At 40.3% G+C, this 24,533-nt stretch overlaps 3 protein-coding genes across 7 annotated transcripts; 2 read left to right on the top strand and 1 right to left on the bottom strand.

Annotated features, from left to right (window-relative positions):
• Window positions 1-2,268: 2,268 nt before the first annotated feature.
• ring1 (ring finger protein 1) lies at window positions 2,269-7,640 on the top strand. 4 transcript variants are annotated; one of them, XM_020706961.2, is made up of 7 exons: window positions 2,269-2,559; window positions 3,368-3,490; window positions 3,656-3,816; window positions 4,140-4,364; window positions 4,569-4,889; window positions 5,387-5,627; window positions 6,780-7,640. In XM_020706961.2, exons 2-7 carry the CDS (start codon window positions 3,413-3,415, stop codon window positions 6,927-6,929), a joined length of 1,176 nt encoding a protein of 391 aa, XP_020562620.1. In that variant the 5' UTR covers window positions 2,269-2,559; window positions 3,368-3,412; the 3' UTR covers window positions 6,930-7,640. The 4 variants fall into 4 exon arrangements, with proteins under 4 accessions (XP_020562620.1, XP_011478991.1, XP_011478989.2 ...); XM_011480689.3 differs by having other exon boundaries at window positions 2,269-2,573; window positions 3,393-3,490; XM_011480687.3 differs by having other exon boundaries at window positions 2,269-2,573; window positions 3,372-3,490.
• Window positions 7,641-7,723: 83 nt separating this feature from the next.
• rps18 (ribosomal protein S18) lies at window positions 7,724-11,575 on the bottom strand. The gene is made up of 6 exons (XM_004073731.4): window positions 11,493-11,575; window positions 10,644-10,742; window positions 10,481-10,567; window positions 8,961-9,062; window positions 8,628-8,719; window positions 7,724-7,836 (listed from the first exon to the last, which is right to left on the bottom strand). Exons 1-6 carry the CDS (start codon window positions 11,493-11,495, stop codon window positions 7,761-7,763), a joined length of 459 nt encoding a protein of 152 aa, XP_004073779.1. The 5' UTR covers window positions 11,496-11,575; the 3' UTR covers window positions 7,724-7,760.
• A 65-nt stretch (window positions 11,576-11,640) lies between these two features.
• vps52 (VPS52, GARP complex subunit) lies at window positions 11,641-24,334 on the top strand. Of its 2 annotated transcripts, none has more exons than XM_011480685.3 (20): window positions 11,641-11,896; window positions 12,331-12,409; window positions 13,152-13,204; window positions 13,607-13,682; window positions 14,094-14,161; window positions 14,817-14,992; window positions 16,082-16,232; window positions 16,570-16,670; window positions 16,804-16,936; window positions 17,009-17,066; window positions 17,158-17,291; window positions 18,080-18,235; window positions 18,319-18,437; window positions 19,108-19,231; window positions 19,332-19,427; window positions 19,553-19,660; window positions 19,839-19,904; window positions 20,117-20,228; window positions 22,390-22,508; window positions 23,876-24,334. In XM_011480685.3, the coding sequence occupies exons 1-20, from the start codon at window positions 11,801-11,803 to the stop codon at window positions 24,020-24,022; spliced, it is 2,172 nt and encodes a 723-aa protein (XP_011478987.1). In that variant the 5' UTR covers window positions 11,641-11,800; the 3' UTR covers window positions 24,023-24,334. The 2 variants fall into 2 exon arrangements, with proteins under 2 accessions (XP_011478987.1, XP_004073776.1); XM_004073728.4 differs by having other exon boundaries at window positions 11,643-11,896; window positions 12,328-12,409.
• The last annotated feature ends 199 nt before the right edge of the window (window positions 24,335-24,533 follow it).

Below are 24,533 nucleotides of genomic sequence, written 5' to 3'. Positions count from 1 at the left end.
CTGTTAAAGTCTCCTCCAATGACATGAGCACCGTCAGGGTGGGCTTGTTGCTGTTCATTTACGGTGTTCAGCAGGGGAGAGAGAGGGCCTTGTTTGTGTTTGCGTCGGGTGGAATGTAAACCGCCGTAACAATCACAACGGTGAAGAAAGGCCGGCATCTTACAGACATGTACTCGAGATCAGGAGAGCAGTAATGTCCCTAATGCATGCAAATATAATGAAATGACATACATCAAATCTCGCCTTTGTTAGTCCGTTCATACTTCTTCACAGGGTTGCAGAACCCAAGAGGGTGTAACCACGGAAACTGTTCATGGTCAAAACACGTGATATGTAAAAGGAAAAAAGAAGAAAAACATTGTTCCTTTCACAGCATTAAGTGCTGACAAAAGGTAGGTATGCTTATTTTTACTGTACGTGTACATCAGACACGTTGTATGTATTGTCTGCTCTGTAATGCACACCTCCATCAACAGCAGATAGCAATTGGCAGTTAGGTTTACCTCCAAGAGGAAGGCATGGGTGTGCAGAACCATGACTGAAGGCAATTTCTGAGCTGTGTTTACTGTGAAATCAATGTGAATGCCAAATACTTTCCATTATAAAATAAAAGTCAGATAAGATGTACACAAATATATATACATATATACCAATACAAATGCACACCAGGTGTATATACAGAATCTACATTCCTCCTTCTCCCAGAGAAACTAAACCATGTGTGTGTTCATGAGGGCTATTGCTCTGTTGAACAAACTGTCTCTGAGTCTGTTTGTCCGTGACCTCAGCACCCTTAGTCTTTTACCAAAGGGCAACCATTTAAACACCCGGTGGCCTGGGTTCTCCTGCACCTGCATGGAACCAGAAACTCAGGTCCTTAACTGTCAGTAATATTTTAAACATTTTACAGCAGAACATTTTTTCAACATTGGGTGTCACTACAGGGTTGCACAGCCGTCACACCCTTTAAAAGCGGCGCTGACTCTGCCTCTGATTCAGCTCTGCAACTACCTCTGGCTGCAGATCACACAAGGGCGGAAAGAAATGACTCAGAGGTAGAACAGAGCGGCAGCATAAAAGAGGTAATTGATCTAAATGGTGATGCATCAAGCCGGCAGCGTTGACAGCTGTGATCTGCTATGTGATTCAACTCGGACTTTATCAAAACAAAAGACTTTCTTTCAACAATCTGCCTGTAATATGTGGGCTTAGCTGTGAAAGAACATTGTGTCAAAGCTACAGAGTACATGAATCTCGTGTAATTTCTTAATAATGCAATGAAAATAAGTAAAAACAAATTGTGTGTATTGGGCTGCCAAGTTACTCAAAAGCAGAAAAGAAAAGAAAACACGAATACCATACCTCTAAAACCATACTCTTATTAAACAAATTTTAACAAATTTCAGATACTGGCTGGAGGCACATTTTTCCCAGTCAGTTATTTCTTAAAAATGTAATTTTAAATTATACAAGATCATAGAGAGGATCCATGTTTATTATCTAATCAAAAGGTACTTCAAATGTTTTAATCAAAAAGGTTTTTCAAGTTACGATCCCTTCTTAACAGACTCTTTGGAATCTGTTAAAAGTTTATCTTCAGTAACACTAATAAAGTTTTGGCTGTTTTTTTTGTTTTGTTTTTGTCTTAATAATCAAATATCCCAGGAAAGCTTTATATTTTTCAGGTAAGGAAGCATAAAATCCCAGTTGAATTTTTATTTGTAATCGTTATTTGGATCAAATCAATTATTTTAAAACTGCTAAAAGCTTAAATTTAGCAACTTTGATAATAAATTGAAATGCTTATATTGCTGCCATTAATATATTTGTTAAACCTGTCTTGTTGCTGGCTTTAAAGTTTCATCAGGTGCAGCCATGTCTTAGCATCTTTGCAGTCTAGTGGCCAATTGGTGAATTGAAAGATCAAAAATACAAAATGGGCACCTTTAAAATAAAACTATATAATATATAAAACTATATTATTGTTTATGAATTGCTGCTCCTAGCACTGCAGTTTTCTGGGGAAACAAATCCAAGTCCAATAAATGTTATCACAATTTCATTTAGTAAGATCAAAGTGAAATTTGCAGTAGATGCTAATTTTAAACATGTGATTTTGAATCAAATACATTGTATTGTGGGTTTCTTGTATGAAGAAAGAAAAATTAAAAAATAACAATGTATTCAGACACAACGCATTTTGCGTTCTTGTAATACAGTGATTGTCCACTGGAGGGCAGTTATGCTAAGAAATAGCGAGTAAGCTGCCAGACAGGAGCGGATTTGCTCTGAAGGGGGCGAAGAAGAAGACTAAAGACGGCAATGGCTAATGCTAGCTAAACGCCGATGCTTTGGAAATGTTCTCGTCGTGACTGTTTTCCTGTTTGTACTTTTTAAAACGAATATCAAGCTCGGTTCAGAAACACAAATGCTCATACTGTGAGAGAGCGTGCTGGATTTAAGCGGTCATGTGTGCTGTTTAGGGTTGTAGCGTGTAGTTTTTCGGGAGTTGTGGGGGGTTTTGTCAATAATTCGTGGATCAACTGTCGGCCAGAAACAAACAATCACATCAGGTGAGCTTGCTTTTACTAGTTCTTTTTAGAGCTATGAACTAGGCAGCAGGATAAAGAGATATTAATAATTAAAAAAAAAAAAAAAACTGTTGGTAGTAAACTAATTAATTACGTTGAATCTTTTGTAGTTTTCTTGTCAAAGATTTTAAGGTGCAACAAATATAAGTACGAAAAACACTTAATCGGTCTGCGTATTCGTAGTAATTTACGTATAGAATTAGAAATTAAATGTGTGTGTGTATATATATATATATATATACACACACTAGACTGCATAAACATGTATGTAGAGAATTCTATCCAGACGGTTTGAATGTTGCCTGTTTTTTACTTTAATTAAAATCTATTTAAGTTACAACATCATGTAAACAAACACATAACTTTGAAGCAGGTCTTTACATTCTTGTAGCAATATAAATATTAGGTGTGTAAATTGGCTTTCCCCACGATTTGGTGCCGCCATCGATTTCTTTCTTTGGATCAAAGTTTAGTTTGGCTTTAAAAATTTGGTTTATGTATTATAAAACAACAACAATAATCTAAAAAATCCGTTTTTTAATTTGCTAATTATTAATAAGTAACAAAATAAACATTTTCATTCTAAGCCCGGTGTAATGTAGTGCCACGATAAATCCTTCCTAAAGCAGCACAACGCATGTTTGACCCTTTCTGCGTAAGCGTCTCTATGCAGATGCAACGATTCACTTTCCTCACATATGGTCTGGTTTTAAAGAACTGTGGCATCCCTGATAAATAACAGTCATTTGTTGTTGTTTTTGTAAATGCTTCTTTTTTCAGCGTGGTGTTTTTGGTCTACAGGATTGTGAGAATCAGCAGAAATGGCAGCTCCCATAAACATTCAAACTCCCAGTAAGACATGGGAGCTGAGTCTATATGAGCTGCACCGAACCCCTCAGGTAACGTCCTGTGTGTGTTTGTGTAGGTGGGAAATTTGTTATGACAACTTTTATATCCTAACTCTCATCGTCAAAGCTTATTTGAAAAAAAAATACACAACAGCTTGAAACAATTTCAAATCCAAATTAAAATGGCTTTTTAAAAGTTGTATTTTGTTTGTGCAGGAAGTCATTGTGGACGGGACGGAGGTTGCGGTGTCTCCTCGCTCGCTGCACAGTGAACTGATGTGTCCGATCTGCCTGGACATGCTGAAGAACACAATGACCACCAAAGAGTGTCTGCACCGCTTCTGCTCTGATTGCATCGTCACGGCGCTGCGTTCGGGGTGAGAACAGCATGCCAACACATTTATTGACGTTTATATCTGTGCTATGTTTTAAAACACGTAACCCAACACCTTTTTTTTTTTTTTTTTTTTTTTTTAAATCTCTGACAATCTTTGGACTACTGTAACTCTTCCGCGGTTGAAGCAATGGATGTAAATTCTGAAGTGGAGAAAAGCAGCCTTATGCTGCACTGCAGGCTTTTCTCTGGGTCAGAATCAGCTGGTTCATGGTGATCATGTGAATAATTGAAGATGTCCAAAAGCGTGTTCTTTAGATGTCGCTTCAGTGTTATTGGCCTCAAACCTCTTTTGTCTCTCTTCAGAAACAAGGAGTGCCCGACCTGCAGGAAGAAGCTGGTCTCCAGACGTTCCCTGCGCAGAGATTCCAACTTCGACGCTCTGATCTCCAAGATTTACCCGAGCCGCGACGAGTACGAGGCCCATCAGCGCAGCGTCCTGGAGCGGCTCAACAGACTGCACAACAAGGAAGCGCTGAGCTCCAGCATCGAGGAAGGCCTCCGCCAACAGGCCCGCTACAGGTCCGAGAGGTGGGGGAGGAAAAGGGAGGAAAGTTCCTACTAAAATCTGTACTTTAACAGAACTGATCAATGCTGAATGGTTTCCGATCATATCGGCACAGTCCATTGCAGTAAACTTGATTAATAATCTCAGTTAATTATGCAGAAAACTGCAACTTTATTGCAAGTTTTTGTGTTGTGCCGACAATTTGTCGTATCCCGACAACTTTTCAGGAACCACCGTGTGAAGAAACCCACCCAGGAGAGTGACAACACCACTTTTAGCGGTGGCGAGGATAATGGAGATTCTCGTTCGCACCTGTCCCACGACTCCGCCCCTTCAAATGCTCCACACCCCCGTGGCCAAACCCCTCCAGAGGCCGGACCGAGCCGCAAAAGGGGGCGCGCCTCTGACGACGGCTCCGGGCCCGAGGCGGACAGCGGCAGCCCCACCCCCCCTTTGAGATGGCGCAAAGAAGGCCCGGCGTCCGAGATTGAGCTGGTCTTCAGGCCACACCCACAACTGGTACAAGCCCAGGATTACAACCAGACCAGGTAGAACCAACTCTCAGATGACCGCAGTTCCTAATCCTGTCACTCTTATGCACAAACAATTATTTGAGGGAAACGGTACGAATAAACACAACAAAATGAGTGAACACACTGTTTTGTGTTCCAAAACTTCCCACAAGTCTCTGCGAAGAACCAAGGTGCAGCCGTGCTCACTAGATTGGCGATTTAGACCACAATGCATTTGAACAATTTATTTTAAGAAAATGTATGTACATTTGTTTTTCAATCCAAGTTTTCATCATAACATCGTAAATGTTATTATTCATTAGGTTTTTAGTGAGCATCAAAGTCCAGGGGACTGGATGTAGTCTTCAGGGGTCAGTGAGTGAATTCAGACAAAACCATTGACAAAAATGCTTTAACAGGACGTGACCACAACCACTGACGAGTAATCAGCAAGTACAACTGAGATTGGCCATTCAGGAGACCTTACTGCAAAAGTCTACATTCAGTTTTCCGGATTCTTCTTCACTTTCCAGATACGTGAAGACGACGGCCAACGCCACAGTGGACCACCTCTCCAAGTACCTGGCGCTGCGCATCGCCCTTGAAGACCGGCGGACTGACGGGGAGCCAGAGGACAGAGCCAGGGAGGAAGCAGGAGGGGAGGAGAGAGGAGAAACCGAGGGGGCGTCCAAGAGCGGAGAGGGAAGCGGCCTGAACAACGTCAGCGAGAAACAGTACACCATCTACATCATGACGAGGGGCGGGCAGTTCTCTGTGAGTGTTCAAACTGCCATCTGTAGAAGTTCTGTCACATCTGTCCAGATTTTATTTATTCTATTTATTTATTTCGTTCTTTATCCACTTTTGCCTTCGTTGTTGCTTCTATGTTTAATTACTTTACTGCTGTTTCATTTTTATTTTTTTATTCTGTTTTTGCTTTTTCTTTTCCTTTGTTGATTTAAACTTGACTTTTTTTTTTACTTGGGGGATATCAGCCTGTCTGAATGAAGTATTAATATATTAAAGTATGAATACATTAATTAATGCTGTCTTAAATAAACAAAACAAAAGGATCAACATTTCTGTTTCTGTGACAAAAAAAAATATTTCCAAATTATACTAAGGATAATAATATTTTTTATAATGTCATAGAGATATTTTAGAAATAGGTCACTGTTAGGGCGGATTCTAATCTGAATAGTTTGGTTATTTCATAAAATTTCTCGCTTTCCCTGGTGTCTAATCTGAAATGACAAAGAAATGGAGTCCGTTCCAGATCAATAACCTGTAAAGAGCCACTCCAATCATCTTTTGATCTATTGTAAAAACTTTTACCGTCATTCTAAAATGATTATTATGCTGTTTTTAGCAGAAATCAAAAAGCCTGTGTCGTTTTCACCGACATAGTTTCTGCAGAGCGGCAGTAGTTCATTAGAAATTCGCCTCGCTGTTGTGGGTGGTACCTTTGGCGCTGTGAAACCCCACCCCATCCTGTTGTTTACCCTCTCTCCCACTAGCTTACAGCTCCTCTCACCCCCAACCCAACACTACCGGGGCGACAAAAATGGCGTGCAGTGTGGGAGCCATCCAGTTTTTTTGCATCAGAATGGAGCAGAGCAGCATCTTATTTTAGTCTGCTCCTCACTTAAAATTTAAAGAAATAGTCAGAAATGCAATTTTGAGCTACATTTTGCTTATGCATGTCCTCCATAATGAGAAGAATGCCACAAGAACACGTTAAAAACACCTTTTTCCTTGGAGTGGGTCTATATTGTAAATATGTGAAAGACCAGCTCCGCTTATCAAACAAATAACCCGGATTCCTTCTCTATTTATCCTTTTAGCCTCAATCTGACTCCTGCGCTACAAACCTTTTTGACAAATTCCCACACATGAACCCGTTTGTTTGTCCGTCCCTGTCTGCAGACGCTCAACGGCTCTCTGACGCTGGAGTTGGTCAACGAGAAGTACTGGAAGGTCAGAAAGCCTTTGGAGCTCTACTACGCCCCCACCATGGACCAGCAGCAACCCCAACCAGCACAGCAGAAGTCCCCGCCCCCCCAGAAGGAAGGATGAGGAGCAGTCGGCCGCTTGCTTTTGTGACACCCCCCCCCAGCTTTTCACAGCCAAAACGAGCTTCGTTCCCCTGAAGAACTAGCATTAAGGTGGAATTGTTTGGTGAGTCAAACGTTTCTCCTGGAACAGCAAACTCACCTAAACTAAAAAGAGAAAACAGGAGAATTGATCTGCAGTGAAAGAACTAAGTGACCAAAAGGTGCTGAATCAGCAGCTCCATGGTGACGAACACAAACTGGATTTTCCTCCCAGCTGCTCTTACTTTTGGATAATCTTGACCCTTTTCTCTACAGAGACAATGGAGTTTCTAATATTTAGCTATTTATTTTTGGCAGCAACATATACTCAAACCAGCATTTATTTAGTTCTCTGTACTTAAATAAGGCCACTGCATGCAGACCTTTACTTTATCAGACCAACTGTTCACGTTAAATAGTTTGACTTTCTTTCCCGCTTCAAGTTGGCGTGGAACTGTTCCCTCACACGACCCGTTAACCGTACCCGACCACATCCGACAAACTAAGGCACTTGTACAAACAGAAAAGCCATGAGCCTTACGTTTGAATCTTAGCTCCTCCTGTTTTGCACTTTATTTGCTGCAGCCATACTTGGTTTTGTTTATGGGATATTTGTAAAAACTGAAATGTTCCTTTGACACAAACTGTATCTTCTCGGTAACGCAGTAAATAAAACTACAAGTTCAAGAGTGTCCGATTTTGTTTTTTAATTCCCGTTTCTTTATCAGTGCAACTACACGTTTATCGTTCTTAAATGAGAGAACGTCACACACAGACTGTTGTTGTCGTTTTATTGAAACAAAAGGAAGTGAGTTTACTTCTTCTTGGACACACCGACGGTGCGACCACGACGGCCGGTGGTCTTGGTGTGCTGACCACGCACACGCAGACTGCAGGGGAGAGAAAAGAAAACGGTTACAAACGTCCTGTAATCATTTTTGTTTGTTACTTTGACATTTGTGTTTTGATTTCTCAAACAGGATTTTAAAAAATGTCTGCAATATTCCCAAATTAAAACAACGTGAATGTTATTGAAGCAGCATTTTCTCAGGAACTAATGAGTCAAAGGTTTGGACTGCAACTACCAGAGAGCAGAGTTGTTCTGCATACAGGACAACATTTAACAGCAGAAATGTGCACCTTTTTTTTAATTTAAGTTTTAAAAATTCAAAAATGTAATCCCTGCAATTAAATATTTTAGACAAAGTAGCAAACTGCCACATCAGACACAAGAACTGAACTGCTGTCAGAAGACATTAAAACGTTCAAAGCTGTGTGGTTCCATTATGCACAAATTCAAAATTCTAATGTTTGTTTAAAAAGGTCACTTTTGTGTGTAAAACTAATTTTAGATAATATACAATTTTAACAAGAAAGTGCTTTGGTTACAATGGAGAAAGAAAGCAAAAGAGTTTCCATTAAACTTAACCACTACTTTGAAAATCATGAAAACCATTTAGAGATGCTGGCACTAAAATTCACATTTAAAAGTCTTTCAATTCTTTTCTTCCAATTTTGCTCTTTTTTCATCTTAAGTGAGACATCTTTAAAGTCTGAAAAACTCTCCAGATACTTTTCAGAATGCATAAACAGATTTTAACTTCATGAACATTTGCCAAACCCACAGATCTGTACATTTACAAGCGGTTTTAACCCACGCAGGGAGAAAATCAAATCTTACCCCCAGAAGTGCCTGAGACCACGGTGAGCCCTGATCTTCTTGAGCCGTTCCAGATCCTCTCTCAACTTGTTGTCCAGACCGTTGGCAAGGACCTGAGAAAAGCACAAACAACCACAATATTTTTGCTGTCCCTCACTGCACATCTAACTGTAAAGAAGATGGTGACGCCATGAAAGTAGCGCCAACAACAATGGAGAAGAAGAACAAGTGGCTGCAAGTTGAGTCATGCCATCTGCACTTATGATGCCAATTGGACACCGTTAAGTTCAGAGGCCATGACTCGACCTCAAGGCATCATCTCCATAGACATACAAGCAGACAGTGTCCACCTACCTGGCTGTATTTGCCGTCCTTAACATCTTTCTGTCTGTTGAGGAACCAGTCTGGGATTTTGTACTGCCGGGGATTCTGCATGATGGTCACCACACGCTCCACCTGGGAAAAAGAAAGAAACTCAAACTACAGCTTTATGGTAAAACTGGCTTTTACAAGTTTATGATTTTTTAAGTTTGTCAAATATCTCTTCAAAACAATTTAACGGGTACAAAAAAGTAGTTTTTGGGTAACTAGTGGTATAAAATGAACAAAGCTCTTTTGGTAAGGTGAGAGGCTACAATGCAGGAATCCAGGGTTTGATTTCCGGAGGGGGATAAACAATGGTACTGGGTCAATTACCATATCAATCACATCACCCAGTGAGGGCCCTTAGGCAAGGCCCTTAACGCTACTGCCTCTCGAGCGCGGTTAGGCTGCAGCTCACCGCTCAGGATGGGTCAAAATGCGGAGAAGAATTTCCCCATTGTGCGATCAATAAAGTATCTATTATTATAAAGATAAAGGGGTTAACAAATTTAAGTGACTCAAATTAAAGTCATAATAAAAACTCCAAAAGTAATTTGTTATAAAGACAGTGTCTATTTGAACGTAATTTCCAAAATACGAAGGCCAATTGTGAACTTTATCCTTAGCCACACGGACCCAAAGAAAGAGTTAAGGTTAGGATTGTGGTTAAACCACCAAAAGGTTCCTGAGTGCAGCTGTTTCTGCGGCTCACCGCTCCTCCAGGGATGGATCACATGCAGAGAACACATTTCACACACATAGGAGCGGGACAAATAATGGGACTTAAACATTCATTTCAAAACCATGCGGCCAACAACTAAATAAAACCTTAGAGGTGCCGGTACTGCACCAATGTGCATCTTGGCTGCATGCATTATGTCCAGGATGACGTTTGATCTGGTAAATAACAGCCTACTAAAAAGAAGGAATAAGTTTTGGAAATACGAATTTGATTCTGACTTTTAAAACCAGCGCCATAAAACATTTCAACTAATTTTCATAACGGAAGGATTTTGGACTGCTGTGTCCCAACAACATGACACATGCATCAAGATCTAGTTTCCTTCAGCAAAGAAAACAACCATCTTATGCCGCAAGTCTGTCTCCTAAATGCAACATCCTGTCTAAATGAACAACACTGTCAAAAAATGGTTCTAGTTTTGCCATTTTTCTTTTGGTACCCCCAAAAACATTCTTTCTTAATTCAAAGAAAGTGACATGTAATTTGCTAAACGTGGGCGGACACTCAACTACTCTCTTGTCTGCACAGACCTACAGAAGGGTTGCTGCAAACACGTGCAACCATTAGCAACACTTAACCTTGCATGCGCTTAAAATATGTGCAGGCAAGGCAGCAATGTGCATCTTCATGATTTACCATCCGCTTTTGCGTTTGGTTGCAAATCAAGACATTCGAATTACAGCCATTTTTCTTGTTGTATCCCCAAAACACTGTTGCTTAAATCAAACACTCATTTACAAACAACTTAGAGAATTCATTGCCGCCTTACCTCCTCCTCCGTTAGCTCTCCAGCTCTCTTGTTGAGGTCAATGTCAGCCTTCCTCAGGACAACATGGGCGTAACGTCTGCCAACACCCTGTAACCAGATAGACAATAACGTTTACTTTTTTGTATTTTCTGCAGATACATGAATAGTCCCACAATCAGATTACCTTGATGGCGGTGATGGCGAAGGCGATTTTCCTCCTACCATCGATGTTCGTGTTGAGTACACGAAGAATATGCTGGAATTTCTCGGGGATTACCAGAGACTATTAACAAAAAACAAAAACAAAAGTTGAACATGTGAGATCCTTCAAATGATCCTCATTCTGTACCAACATCAGAGAAATTTATAAGTGATGCTCTACTATAACTGAAACTATGCATACACAAAACATTCTAATGGCTCAATATTGCTTGGTAGCATAAAAAACACTTGTACCTTACAGTAATTTGATCAGATACTTTTGTATGGTTCTGTATGTATGGTAAGCTAATACATGAGCTTGAAGACACAAGTTGCCTAAACGGTGGCTTTGCAGGGCCAAAACAAAGCAGTTGTTAAACACAAAGGGAACAGTGTTTGTATTATCTTGTACAGATCACATTAGCTAGAAAATATCATGCAATCCCAACACCTAGTATCACGGCTAAATTAGCCTACAAACATGATCGCACAAGCAGTTTCAATTAAGAAAAAACTCGCAACCAAATTGGGGAGACAGTTTAAAAATACTTAGGTTGTATTGGAAATGTTGCGAGTATTTAAAACTTTAATTTGAGCAACATCAGAATTTTAACATAGGAAATGCTAGCCGGTTAGAGTCCGTCGGCGCTCACATTTTCAATCGCTTTTCCTACAAAACATCTTCATGATTGTGTAGCCAATATTCTATTCTATAGCTTCGCTGTCGAATAAATGTTTGAAAACACCGATGATTTAAGGACAGAATTTGCGAATAAAGCTGGATTACTCTAGATTTCAAGACTGTTTCACAGTGCCAGAAAATGTTTCATACCATCTTGGATGTCGGTTCCGTGCAAAGAGGAAGTCGTGGAGTTCTCGCGAGAGGTTGAGGTGGTTGGAAACGGAAGTTGGTCCGCGGTGTTTAACTTGTCCGGCAGGGACTTGATTGTTTTTTTAAAATAAAAAATATGGACACGAAAATGATTCACTTTGATCAAATAGACTTCATAAAAATAAAAGTTCTTGCCTATTTGCCTGATAGATTTATATGTGACATTTCTTTTTATCATGCCTAAAAAAATGCTGCAGTAACTAACTGGGTGGAACGTTTTTTTTCCTTTATCTACACAATTTGCCAATATGGCGGCGGAAGCGGCAGCAAACATAGGAGCGATATCGGATGTAAACACATCAGGAAATCCAACAGAAATAGCAATGTCGTATCTCCAAAACGAGGTGACATTTACTGATTTTAGAAGTCTAGTGTCTGTCTGTGTGGGGGGGGGGGGATATTTGTCTGATTGCCCTGTTAGCATATTTGGAAACTAATTGAATTGTTGGCAGACAAGTCAAGAACTGTCTAATTCCTTAAAACGTATTTGCAGAGTACAACATTTCAGATAAACGTGTGATATAAAAGGTCAATTTGAACCAGTCTGGATCTGTTGTTTTAAGTCTACCCTCTCTTCTTGTTTGCCGCAATGAACAATTTCCTGAATACGTAGCATCACTAGTCTCTGATCACGTCCATTAAGGCTTAGTTGTTGTCAAACAAAACTGACTTTCTCTTTCAGTCAGTTTTTATTCATAGTTTGTTTGTTAAGCAGGGGTCTACGTCTCATCAGGATGTATATATATTTTTTTATTACTTTGTGTCTTTTTCTCAGAAGACTGATGGAGACTTCCCAACTCTTAACCTTGGGGAGTTGGATCTCACCACAGACGAGTTCATCTTAGATGAAGTCGACGGTAAGAAACAACTGCTACAATTCTACAGGTGTAACGAATAATCGATGAATAGATTTGTATTTCAAGGATCAAACCAGATTGATCAGCCTGAGGAAGGAATGCAATTAAAAAATCGTTGCGAAATTAGATGAATCAGTAATCAAATTGAAATGGGAACATATGGACTGAGACAGGGTAGGTTTAATCTACTATAACATGACCAAGTGCATTACAGCGTACAATACACACGTGTGATAGCATCCAAATATAATAAATCCATCATTCCAGTCCAATGTGTGGAAACACTTTGAACTGATCAAAGACATACAGTGTGCTAGAATGTTCTAATAATGTTTGGATTATGTTGATGTGGAAAAATAACAGTGGGCTGAACTTTAGGAAACTAAAAATGTCAATAGATTTAGCATTAATTCTTAATATTTATTCTACAGTAGATTATGTTGCAAAAAATAAAATGAATGTGGAAAACTTTCCCTGAACTGTTCCGGACCCAAATATTTATCTCTGAGTCACACTGGTGGAATTTTTGGGTAAAGATGCTCTGGATTTATTTTAGGTCAATGAACCAAAATGGAATCTTAACCACAGATATTGAATCACTGTTAAAATGAATTGTTACTCCCCTGTTATATTCTTTGAACTTATAGTCAAAGTGGAATGCAGAATCCGTCATTGCTTTTCAGTGTCACTGTTTGAAAACTGTTTTTTTGTAATAAATCAGTGGTTTTTTTCTGTTTTTCAGTTCATATTCAGGCCAATCTGGAGGATGATCTTGTGAAGGAGGCGCTCAAAACGGTAAAACATGGAGCTCAGTTGTTTAAGACAACCAATTCATTCATGTGTCATACGAGGAATAGATTTTTTTAAACTAAATGTATCAAAGAGCAGATTTTCTCCACGTCCAGACATTAGCCTCTGTTAACAATTATTTATTAGTATTTTTATCTCTCCAGGCTTTGACACTCAGTTTATTTCAAGCAACAGCTTTAAATCATCCGAACAATGAGATCCTTTTGTTGTTCTTTGAAAATCTCTAGAAGTAAAGGTTTATTTTGCCTTTTTAGTTTACTTTAAACCTCAATACCTCTTAATAGAAGAACAACAATGGCTGTGATGAATTTAGTTAGTCATATGAATGTTGTGTTTAATGTTAAACTGCTGACTTTCTGTCTGCCGGTCAATTGTCCTTCGTTTTAGGGGGTTGATCTGCGTCAGTATTCCAAACAAGTGGAGACGGAGCTGCAGAGGATTGAGCAGGCATCTATTAAAGACTGTATCCTTCAATATTTGTTAAAAAATGACCTGAAATGAGAACACGCCAAACTATTATTCTGCTAGTTTTCTTCTTTCTTTAACTTTGCTGAATTAATATACAGCTAATTTCTTTTTTAAATCTGGTATTACAGATGGCTTTGTGTGTTTTTGATTGGTTTCAATATCTTATAAACATAGATCAGAATAAAGACGGAGTGTCGATCGAACTTTTTGTAACCGGTAACATTTAATTTTTTGTCTTTTTAGGGAAAACTTAAATAGGAAATCTAAGTTTATATATACATTTTTAATCCATTGCAGTATGAAAGGTTTAATCCATTAAAATGAAAAGATGAAGCCAGTAAATGTTTCACAAAGGTTTTATTTATGGAAATGTTCTGTACAGTTTTCCTGATTATCTGTCTTCCAGACATTAAGGAGAGTCAGAACATTGCTCTCCTGCATAACCAGATCACTGCCTGTGACTCCATACTGGAGGTAAGAAAAGATCTCAGACCTGCTGCTGTCTTTGAGAAAACTGCTCCCGGACACTCGATGCAAGCTTTGGTTTAGCTTAACAAACTGGATATGTGTGAGAAGAAGATTATGAATGCAAAAAAAAAACAACATTTCTTTTGCTTCTCAAATGTTCCAGGTAGATATATTAATAGGAACAATTAAACAACAACTATAGTTGTGGCTTCTAGAAATGAGTAAAGGACAGAAAGATTCACTCATTCATTTGTAAATCTATTTAAGGTACATCTACACACAGTTTTATTCATAATTATGGTTATTTATTTTAACCATTTTATACTTTTTTATTTTAATCTTAGCTCTCTAATGAAGAAAGAAACCTATCCAAACTCTGACATAGAAGTAAATTTGACAAATTATAGGTTTTAACTCTAAAGCTGAATGCCAATTTTTTTGGGGGGGGTTATAGTTCAATATTTTTTATACTTTTTGAGACAATTCAAAGTGCTTTACATAGAATAAAAGAAACTTTGTAAGCATTCAGATGAAACGTTAAAATGAACAACCTTATACTCTCAGGATGTTGGAAATTATCTTGAAAACTGCCTCATCCTGTTTCAACAACAAAGTAAGTACGATTCCAAACTAAAGCAGATGTCTCTCCGCCTTCTTTCAGCGCATGGAGGGCATGCTGAGTGGCTTCCAGAGCGACCTGTCGTCCATCAGCAGCGAGATCCAGACCCTGCAGCAGCAGTCTGTCAGCATGAACATCCGGCTGAAGAACAGGCAGGCCGTCCGCAGCCACCTCAGCCAGCTGGTGGACGAGCTGGTGGTGCCCGGAGCCATGATCTCGTACGTCTGAACCGCCAAAATACCTACACACGCAGTCACGCACTGCAAACCATTAAGACACATTTACACTGCATGGTCCAAGTGACCCAATTCCGATTTTTTTTTCCTCTCATGTGGCACAGATCGGATATGACCGGTGACCGTGTAAGCAGGAAAACGCCTCATTCATATGTGGAAATAAATCGGATACGAATCGGATACGTGCATTTGCGTGTGCCATGTAAGCAGACAAATCAGATATTCCCCAGTAAATGCGAGTCGGACGTCAGTGACATCAACTCAGGACACCACCAACTGAGATCACATGACTTATTAAGGTGCTTTTGTGCGCTGATGTTGCTGTTCGAGGACAGCTGGAGCCCCATCAGCCTGTTACCTTTCAGCCTCAGGCTTCAGACAGTAGTCGGAAACCGCTGTTATTTTCCGTCCGGTCCCGGTCGGGACGCAAACGGTAACTAATGAAGCGGGACACCGTTGCTCTGGAACAGGCTAGAAGCCGTTTATTTCTTTGCTTGGATCAAACTGTTAGTTCAGCACAACGTCTGCAAACACTTCCTGATTCAAAACTCAGTGAGAGCATCTAAAAGCCGGCCGAGCAGCCCTCCTTTTTCCTCTCCCGCGCCGTATCCCCTCTCCCGCCTCATCCAGGAGCGCCCAAGGCAACGCCTCCTTCCGTCGCTGCGTTGCCTCCATGACAACCGCAGTCACACAAAAGTCCGAAGGAGGTCCGCGGAAGGCGGAAATGCTGCTACGTAGTCCTCAGAACGTCTACGTTTGATAGTTTCAGCATTGTATAGTGTAAATGCAAAAATCGGATACGGGTCACTTTTAAAAGGTGATGTAATCGGGCCGTCAAAAAAATCGGATATAGTCAGAAAATCGGATTTGGGCATCAAGACCTGCAGTGTAAATGCAGCCTTAGACACATTTTACCACTAAAAACCAGAGTCATTCTTAGTGGAATTCTCCTGCCACAAAAATGACCTTCCTAACCTCTGCGTGTTTGTTTTTTACTGCATAAATGTAGAGTGTGTGGTTGTAAATCCTCATGTGGAAAAAGTGAAGGACTGACGCCTTGTTCTGTCACAGCACCATCCTGGACAGTCCAGTGACCGAGCAGGAGTTTTTGGAGCAGCTCCACGAGCTCAACAGCAAAATCAACTTTGCAAAGGAGCTGAGCTTCAGAGAGACTCTGGCCTGCTCAGACATCCAGGACATCGTCGACCGGCTCAAGATCAAGGTGAGAAGCAGAGGCGCAGATAAAGATCTGTGAGGGTTTTTTTTTTTATTCATTCTGCAGAAAAATTATGGGTTAAAGTCTGGAAAAACGATCAGAAAGAGTTGTAGACAGAGGCCATTCCTGACGCTTTGACAGTTAAATGAGATAGAACTTTAAAAAGTTAAGTCCTAAGTCTCTTTTTGCCAGAAAAAAAGTAGAAACACAACATAGTCTCTTTGCAAATCAACTTTTCTGTTGTTGGCTGACATCTAATAATGCCACATGTTAGGTTCTTTGTACCCAAACTGCAACGTGATGAATTTAAACGGTTTTAATATTCTGTGGATCTCCTCTTTAGGCAGTTTCAAAGATCAGAGAGTTCATTCTGCAGAAGATTTACTCCTTCAGGAAACCGATGACAAACTACCAGATTCCACAGAACACCTTGTTAAAATACAGGTGAGGACGTCCTTAAAGGATGACACATAAAGTTTCAGAGTTTCCTCATTTATTGCCATGTTTTTACACTAAAGTCCCTGTTGTTGGAAAATGGATTTCCGATCTTTCTGACTTTTACACTTTCTTCCTGTAGATTTTTCTATCAGTTTCTTCTGGCCAATGAGAGAACGGTAGCAAAGGAGGTCAGAGATGAGTACGTGGACACCATGAGCAAAATCTACTACAGTTACTTCAAGTCATACAGCGGCAGGCTGTTGAAAGTGCAGGTCAGTGGAACAAATCTTTATAAAAAACACAACAATCTGTGTTTGATCTAATTGTTGTCGTGGATGCTGCAGTATGAAGAAGTGGCAGATAAAGACGACCTGATGGGAGTGGAAGATACAGCCAAGAAAGATATCCTTTTCTCTCTGACCTTGTGGGAATCCTTCAGTGAATCCTTCAGTGCTTTTGTTTTCCTGCGCTTCTCCTTAACGCCCAGCTGCACGATTTTTCTCCAAACCGTCCCTGAAGAGTCGGAATACCATCTTCACTGTGGGCCAGCGGGGGGCCATACTGAGCCCCGCTGAGCTGGAGGGGCCCATCTTGGTTCCACACACAGCTCAGAGAGGAGACAGCAGGGTGAGAGAGAGAAAGAAAGAATTTGAACGGGTCTCATTAAATTTAAGCTTTCTTTTTAATAAAGATGTGACACATATATATCTGAAGGAAAGGTTTCATGCTGAGCACAACACAAATCTGTCAATCGTCAGGCTTATACTTTTTTTTTAACAGATTTCTTTTAAAATAACTAGGATTGATTTTAAAGTTTCTTTTATTTGTTTACAAATGTTTTCGAGGTCCTCTTAGTAATTCCTTAAAGTTAGAACCAAACCTTCATTCATGGCCGACCCCACCTGTGGATCTCTTTGTACTCTTTAACCATTTTTTAAAATCATGTCTCTGGATTTTGTGACTATCTTTTTTTACTTTTACAATAAGGTCTAGTTATTGCTTTATTAGTTTTGTGATGTACTTTTGTGTTTTTGGTTTTAGCTCCAGAGCTCCTCCACACGGCGACTAACCCAGGGGTCACCTCAGCGCCGCGGGTCGGGTTTCAGGGCGTATCCCACGGTGATGATCTCTGTGATCATGACTGGGTTGGTCGCTGACGTGGACGGATCCCCAAAATAGAATTTCCTCACTTCCACTTTGGTTTCTATTTCTATTAATGCTCCTAAGTTTTATTTTATATTTGGGAGATTTTATTTGTTTTAAGTCTGATACTTTTGTAGCACTTTATAAATAAAGTTTGGTTTGTCTTTTTTTGTTTTTAAAGAAACAAACCTTTGCATCAAAAGGTTTTCTGTTATAAAAAAGGTCGTCCTTATATAACCCTTTTTAAATTTAGTTCTTTCTGTGTCCGCCAGTATCCCTATGAGACGCTGTTTCGCAGCCAGCACTACGCTCTGCTGGACAACGGCTGCAGAGAATTCCTCTTCCTGTGCGACTTCTTCATGGTCGCTGGAAACTCCGCCCTCGACCTGTTCAACAGCATCATGGGGAAAACTCTCAGCATGTTTCTGGTAGAGTAACCCTAGAGTCCTCATGGCAAGAGGCAAGAGGAGTCCCACATGACATAAAAGGTTCCCTCTGCCTCCTCCTGTAGAAAAGCATGTCCACCTACGTGTCGGACTGCTACGACAGCATCGCCATCTTCCTCTGCATCCACATCATCCTCCGGTTCCGCGCCATCACGGCCAAGAGGAACATCCCCGCCCTCGACAAGTCAGCCGCTCTCTGACGGAGGCCAAATTCTTACCTTCACATTTGATTTACACTTGGATCCATGTTCATGGTTGAACAGCATATTCTGTTTGTGTCAGCACAGGTTGTTGAGTTCTGATATTTTAAGGATTTAAATGAAGGAAATAAAATGTAGACAATTAGCAGAGATTTTATTAGGAGAAAGTAAACCAGAGGTTGCTTTAAAAAAACAAAAAAAAGAAGCAGATTTATGCTTCCAGTAAAGAGCGTTAACAGTCTAACAGAAAGAAGCTCAGTAGGTTTTAGGAAGCTGATTGTATCACTTTGTCAGTCTTGTAGTGTCGGTTTTGCTCTTGGCAGTATGTTTAAAAAAAAAAAATAGAACTATAAACTGACCCCGATTGATAATTTGTTGTCTGTATTTCCTTTTTATGGATGTATACTTAAAAAAGACAACATTTATTTATTGATTAATTGAGCAAAATCAACTTGTAAAGTTGAAATGTTATTGTTTTCCAAGTTTGTGATGTCATGTCTCCCTGTTTCATAATCTCTGCAGGGACAGATATGCATTAATTGTTACACTTGGAGCACATTCTGAATGTTTACATGTAAAACACAACATTAGATCCATTCTGTTTCAATGACTAGTTGTAAAACCATAAAGTGAGTGTGTCTGTGTGATCCTCAGGTACTGGGAAGCCCTGTTGGAGCTTCTGTGGCCGAGGTTTGAGCTGATTCTGGAGATGAACATCCACAGCGTCAGAAACACAGACCCTGGGAGGCTGGGAGTGCTGGACACCAGACCGCATTATGTAAGTGCAGTCACAGACACAGGAGCGCCGGTGGCGCCTGGATCCCGTCACAAACGGCAGAGATGCCGTCAGTGAGCCCGTGCTGTGTTTGTTCCATCAGATAACGCGTCGTTATGCAGAGTTTTCTTCAGCCATCGTCAGCATCAACCAAACATTCCCCAACGAGAGGACCAACACGCTGCTGGGACAGTTGCTGGTTGCAGACTTTTTACATTTCCTACTCCCAAACAAAATATCCTTCCCACCGATGGACTCATTTCCTGTTTATCAATCAAATCATCAAATCATCAACAAGTTTAATTTTTTTTGTTTCTTTTTTAGGTTGAGGTAGAAAATTTTGTGCTAAAGATGGCAGCAGAATTTCCTTCGAGAAAAGACCAGCTCATCTTCCTCATCAACAACTACGACATGATGCTGAGTGTCTTAATGGTGAGATGTTACGGCAGATATGGAAAAAGGAACAAACATGAGAATGATTTATGTGTTTCTGTGTGACATCTCAGACCTCAGCTTATCTCCAGAAACTCATCTGTAAATCTAAATTCGACAGCAACTTTTTAATTTTTGAATTTCATAATCATTTGTTGTTATGGCTTGGCTTGGCCAGGAGAGGGCAGCAGACGACAGCAAAGAGGTTGAAGGTTTCCAGCAGCTGCTCCTGGCCAGAACACAGGTCTGTGGTTGTTGGTTCAATCAAAAAACCTTAAGTTAAACGAAATCTAATGTTTTAATGGTGTCAAAACGTTTGTATAGACACAGCCATTGAATAAACTATTTCACTTATTGTGTAATTTCTATGTTATTGTTGATAACAAATTTGAAATCCACTGTAGATTTTAAATTAGACAGTTTACCGAATTCTTCGTTACTAATATCCTCCTCCAGGAGTTCATTGAGGAGATCCTGTCTCCTCCCTTTGGTGGGATGATCGCCTTCGTCAAGGAGGCGGAGGCACTGATGGAAAAAGGGCAGCTGGACCGTCTGAAGAACGAGGAAGGTGAGGAAACAGAGGAAGACCTCAGGCAAGAAGCTTGATTAAATTACACATGCAGGAAGCTACCTTCGGTTATGCCCCATTTGATGGCTAGGGGGAGGTAGGAGCACAACATTAAAGGCAAGTGTTTGCCCCGAATTACATTAATAACACCAAAAGATTGTTTCCGTACAAAAATAACAGATTTACTAACAAAAGAATAAATACCAAACAAAGATAACTTTAAAAGGCTTCAGGGTGAACCAAGGCGAAAATAACAAACATAACCCCGCCTAACTGAAATCTGAAATCTTACCTGTAAATGAAAGAAAAGATAAAGCAATGACAAAAAACACTAAAGTATGTAAGAAGTTTTTTTACACCAAGTTAAACATTAGTTTTTGTTTTCTTGATACAAAGGTTAACATTTTAACATGGGACTCAATGGGAAATTGCTCCTTGCTCAGATCTGCCTCTAGTGGTCAGTTGAAGAATTGCAGCATTTTACTGCAAAAACAATTTGGTCAAAGAAAATTAAAACAACTAATTAGCAAAGTTGAAAAAGTACATTAATTTGTGGAAAGTAATACAAAGATTGGAGACTAAGAACCATCATTCATCAGTAAATACAGAGAGCAGCACTGTTGTCTGTAATGATAGAAGAGGGGGGGGCACCGATGCTGTTTAGCATAAAGGGGAAGTTTTTGTTTCAAAGCAAACTGGTAAATATTAATAAATATACACACGGAAAAGGGAATCTTGCAGCCCACAGTGGAGGGTTTAGTCAAAAACTAGCAAGTGACTGCTGAAGGTCATGGGGTTACAGCTCGGGTTGTGCAACAAGCATCTGTATTTTGTTCCTTGTGGGGGAGCAGCTATGCAGATCAGAGGCCTGATCCCACGCCGGATCAGGCACACTGCACCCAGAATGAAAGTTTCCGTAAAAGACGGCGTCTCTTTTCACACAATTTGTTTACTCCGAGTCAAATTTCATATCGATCCATTTTCATCTCATTTCCACAGCTTTTTCTTTTTTTTTGTAGCAGTTTATGTAAAAAGAAAAAGCATCAAGCTACCAGAGGTGGAGCGGGTGGATGGTCTGCAGATAGGACGACCTTTGGGATCTCCGTGTAGATCCACTGTTTCTGCTTCTTGGTGACGTGCTGAAGCTTCTTAGGCTGCATCTGGATGTCAAAACACACTAATGAGCGAGCGGCTTGTCTCACTGCCAGCATTGTGGTGTGTAGATAAGAATCCTCAACCTCCAGTTTGCCACAAAAAAGGGTGACTGGTCTATTTGAGGTCAGGAAATGATCAGTCGGCAACCATTCATACCTTTATTTAGCACATGTGACCGCTCTGAGCATGCACAGCTTTTCTGACAGAGTTCATCTTCACTTTGTGGTCCTCAGCAGTTCAGTTGTGTGAAGCCTTAGGCACACGTGTCAACAGAGGGATGATGGGAAATCCGGGCAGCACAGGCATTAGTCTGTGTGAGCTAAGCGCACGTATGGAAGACCATGTCTTCATGTGTTTGGCATTGATGATGATGATGATGATGATGATGATGATGATGATGATGATGATGATGATGATGATGATGATGACTGTGGGAAAAGGTTTTTGAACTCTGCTCACGCAAAAAGGTTCATGAAAAATGAAAAAACGTGGGAATTTCAGCTCTAAGAAAAGGAAAAACTACTGATAAAAGTTTTCCTTATGAAAATAAAGATACATATGATTTGTTTTTTTATTTAAAGTGTCTTTTTTAAACATATTGTAGTCATTGGGGAAATCATTTCTTTTGGAATTTGCCCTTTAGTGTGTTTAAAGGTTTGGCTTTTAATCTGGGAACAGAACACTGAACTCTGTTTTTGGTCCGTTTAAAATGTCCCCATATTTATTATTGATTGTGGCCTGAGCGCATTTCATATCCACTTCTGTGGCCGATCCTCGGCTTGTGTCACTTTCATTTACAGGTTCAGTTTTGTTTTACGGAGTAACCGTCCACTCATAGTTTAGTTTGCTCTGCTGAATCGTCTCCTCATAACTTTCATTTCCTTCCTCTTGTGTCTCGTTCTCCGCCTGCTGCCTCTTCTTTCTTGTCTCTGGACAGTCGTTTTTTTCCGCTCTAAGCGCGTGTGAAACCACACACACCACAGTGACTTTGAACGTGTGTCTGCAGCTCGAATCACCCAGCTGGTCCGCGGCTTCTCAAGTACGTGGAAGCAGTCGGTGGAGTCCATGAGTCAAGACGTCATGAGGTCCTTCACCAACTTCAAAAACGGAACCAGCATCATACAGGTGAGCCAGCGGCCAGGTGTGGCACTAAAACACCTCGACTGACCTCCTGATTGCGTTGAGATCATGAACCGGACTGAGGGACCCCTCCCCCTTTGGCGCTGATCCCATAGACTTCTATAGAGAAATAAACAGCTTTTACTCTATTTGTCAGACTAACCGTTCTTGCTCTGCTACTTTTTTTAAAATAGCTTATCTTGTTTTTTCGTCCAAATTCAAGTAAATAAACGACCAATCAGAAGCTTCGATGACGGTGTGTCCAGCGTTCAAAACTGATTTCCCTTGTTTTCAATGGTTCCATCAAGCTCCCTTGGTGAGAGGGATTGCCATGGAAACCACTCGGACCAATCATGCAACATTTTTAAAGAAGTTGATTGAGTCTGCATCCCAAAATCCCCGATAACTTCTATCCTCCCTCATGTTGTCCTGTTCTGTACCAAATGCAGCATCTGATTCATGTGGGTTTGTCCTAATCGAATCAATTCTCCTCATCGTCACGTGGGATTTTCAAATCTCTGTTCTGGTTTTGTTTGGGGTGGGTGACGGAGAACGGTTCCTAACCCAGGGGGCGCCACAGATCCTGTCACGTTTAGCCTGCGTTTTGAGAAGTGTTCTTTAAAAGACTTTGAGGAAATGAAACTCCACTTTCCTAAAACCTTCCTGGTAGGATTTGGTGTTTTTATCGTCACCTTTAAAACCAGAATGTGAGTCTGTGGGTACTTTCATGTAAAATGATGTTTACTAGACATAAAATAATCTAAATTAACCTATTTGTATGAAAAAAAAATGATGCAGAGATATTTAAATATGTTTAAATGAAAAAAAACACATTCATTTTAGTTCACCTTCAAAAGTTCAAATCATCCGGAAAAAGTTCAAAGAAAGAGAAGTTTCTGTCCCTTCAAACTATAAAATGAAATGACATAACATTCACAGCTCTTGACTTTTCCCCACAATTTAACGTTACGCCTTTTTCCAAAATGGATCAAATTCATTTAAAATAATAAAACGCCACAGTGTTCGAACCAAGAGCACTTTGAAGCATGTATTCATCCAGAATGTCCCTTCATTGCTGCAGTTATCTTTTCCTCTGTCCTGACTAGTTCTCCAGTTCCTGCTGCTGAAAAACATCCCCTCAGCATGATGCTGCCGCCACCATGCTTCTCTGTAGGGACAGTATCGGCTTAGTGACGAGCGGCGCCTGGTTTTGCTTGGCACTGTCTCCAAGTCAATGTCTAATTGCAAAAAAACAGAAACACAAATGATAGAAAACCGATAATAACCCCGTCATGGTGTCCTCTAGAAAGAGAAAACCTCAAAATAGAGCCCCGTTTGGGAAAAAACATCTCGCTCTTCGTCTTCCCCTGCAGGGCGCTCTCACTCAGCTGATCCAGTACTACCACGGTTTCCACAAGGTCCTGAACCAGCCCACGTTCCGCAGCCTGGCCGTCCGATCGGAGCTCATCAACCTGCACCACCTGATGGTGGAGGTGAAGAAGCACAAGCCCAACTTTTAGCTCTTCTCCATCAGACGGAAACCCTCGTCCACATGTTGAGCCTAAAGGAGCCGTCTTCGTGTTTGGGATTTGTGAGATTATTGGCGAGTCTCCTTAACTGTTTTTTTTAATGCTTTAGTAAAGCATTCAATCTATTCCTTCTGATGCAATCCTTGTTTTCTACGCTGCTGATGTGTTTGTTCATAATGCAGCTTGTGTTTTCTCATTTGTCCATGTGTGTCATTTATGATGTTTGTGTATCGCCACCAGGACTTTCTCATGTGCACCAAGAATCTGTTGAGGTGAAAACAATAAAAAGCAGAAATGAAGGCATCACGTTTAGTTTTATTTGGACTAAGAATATTTTAAAAAGTTTTTGTTGTCTATTCAGTAAAAGAGACAATTTTAAATGCAAAAATCAGGTTTATTGTTTTTTATAAAACAAAAATATCAGTTAAAGCTTATTAATGCTCATTAAAGTGCCTGTTTCCAGTTACATTTATCATTATTTTCAGTAAACTTTAGGTTTTTG

This window comes from Oryzias latipes, chromosome 11 (assembly GCF_002234675.1).
Source record: "Oryzias latipes chromosome 11, ASM223467v1".
Taxonomy (NCBI): domain Eukaryota; kingdom Metazoa; phylum Chordata; class Actinopteri; order Beloniformes; family Adrianichthyidae; genus Oryzias; species Oryzias latipes.
Note: the sequence above shows the minus strand (reverse complement) of the source record. Positions and strands in the feature narration are given on the sequence as shown.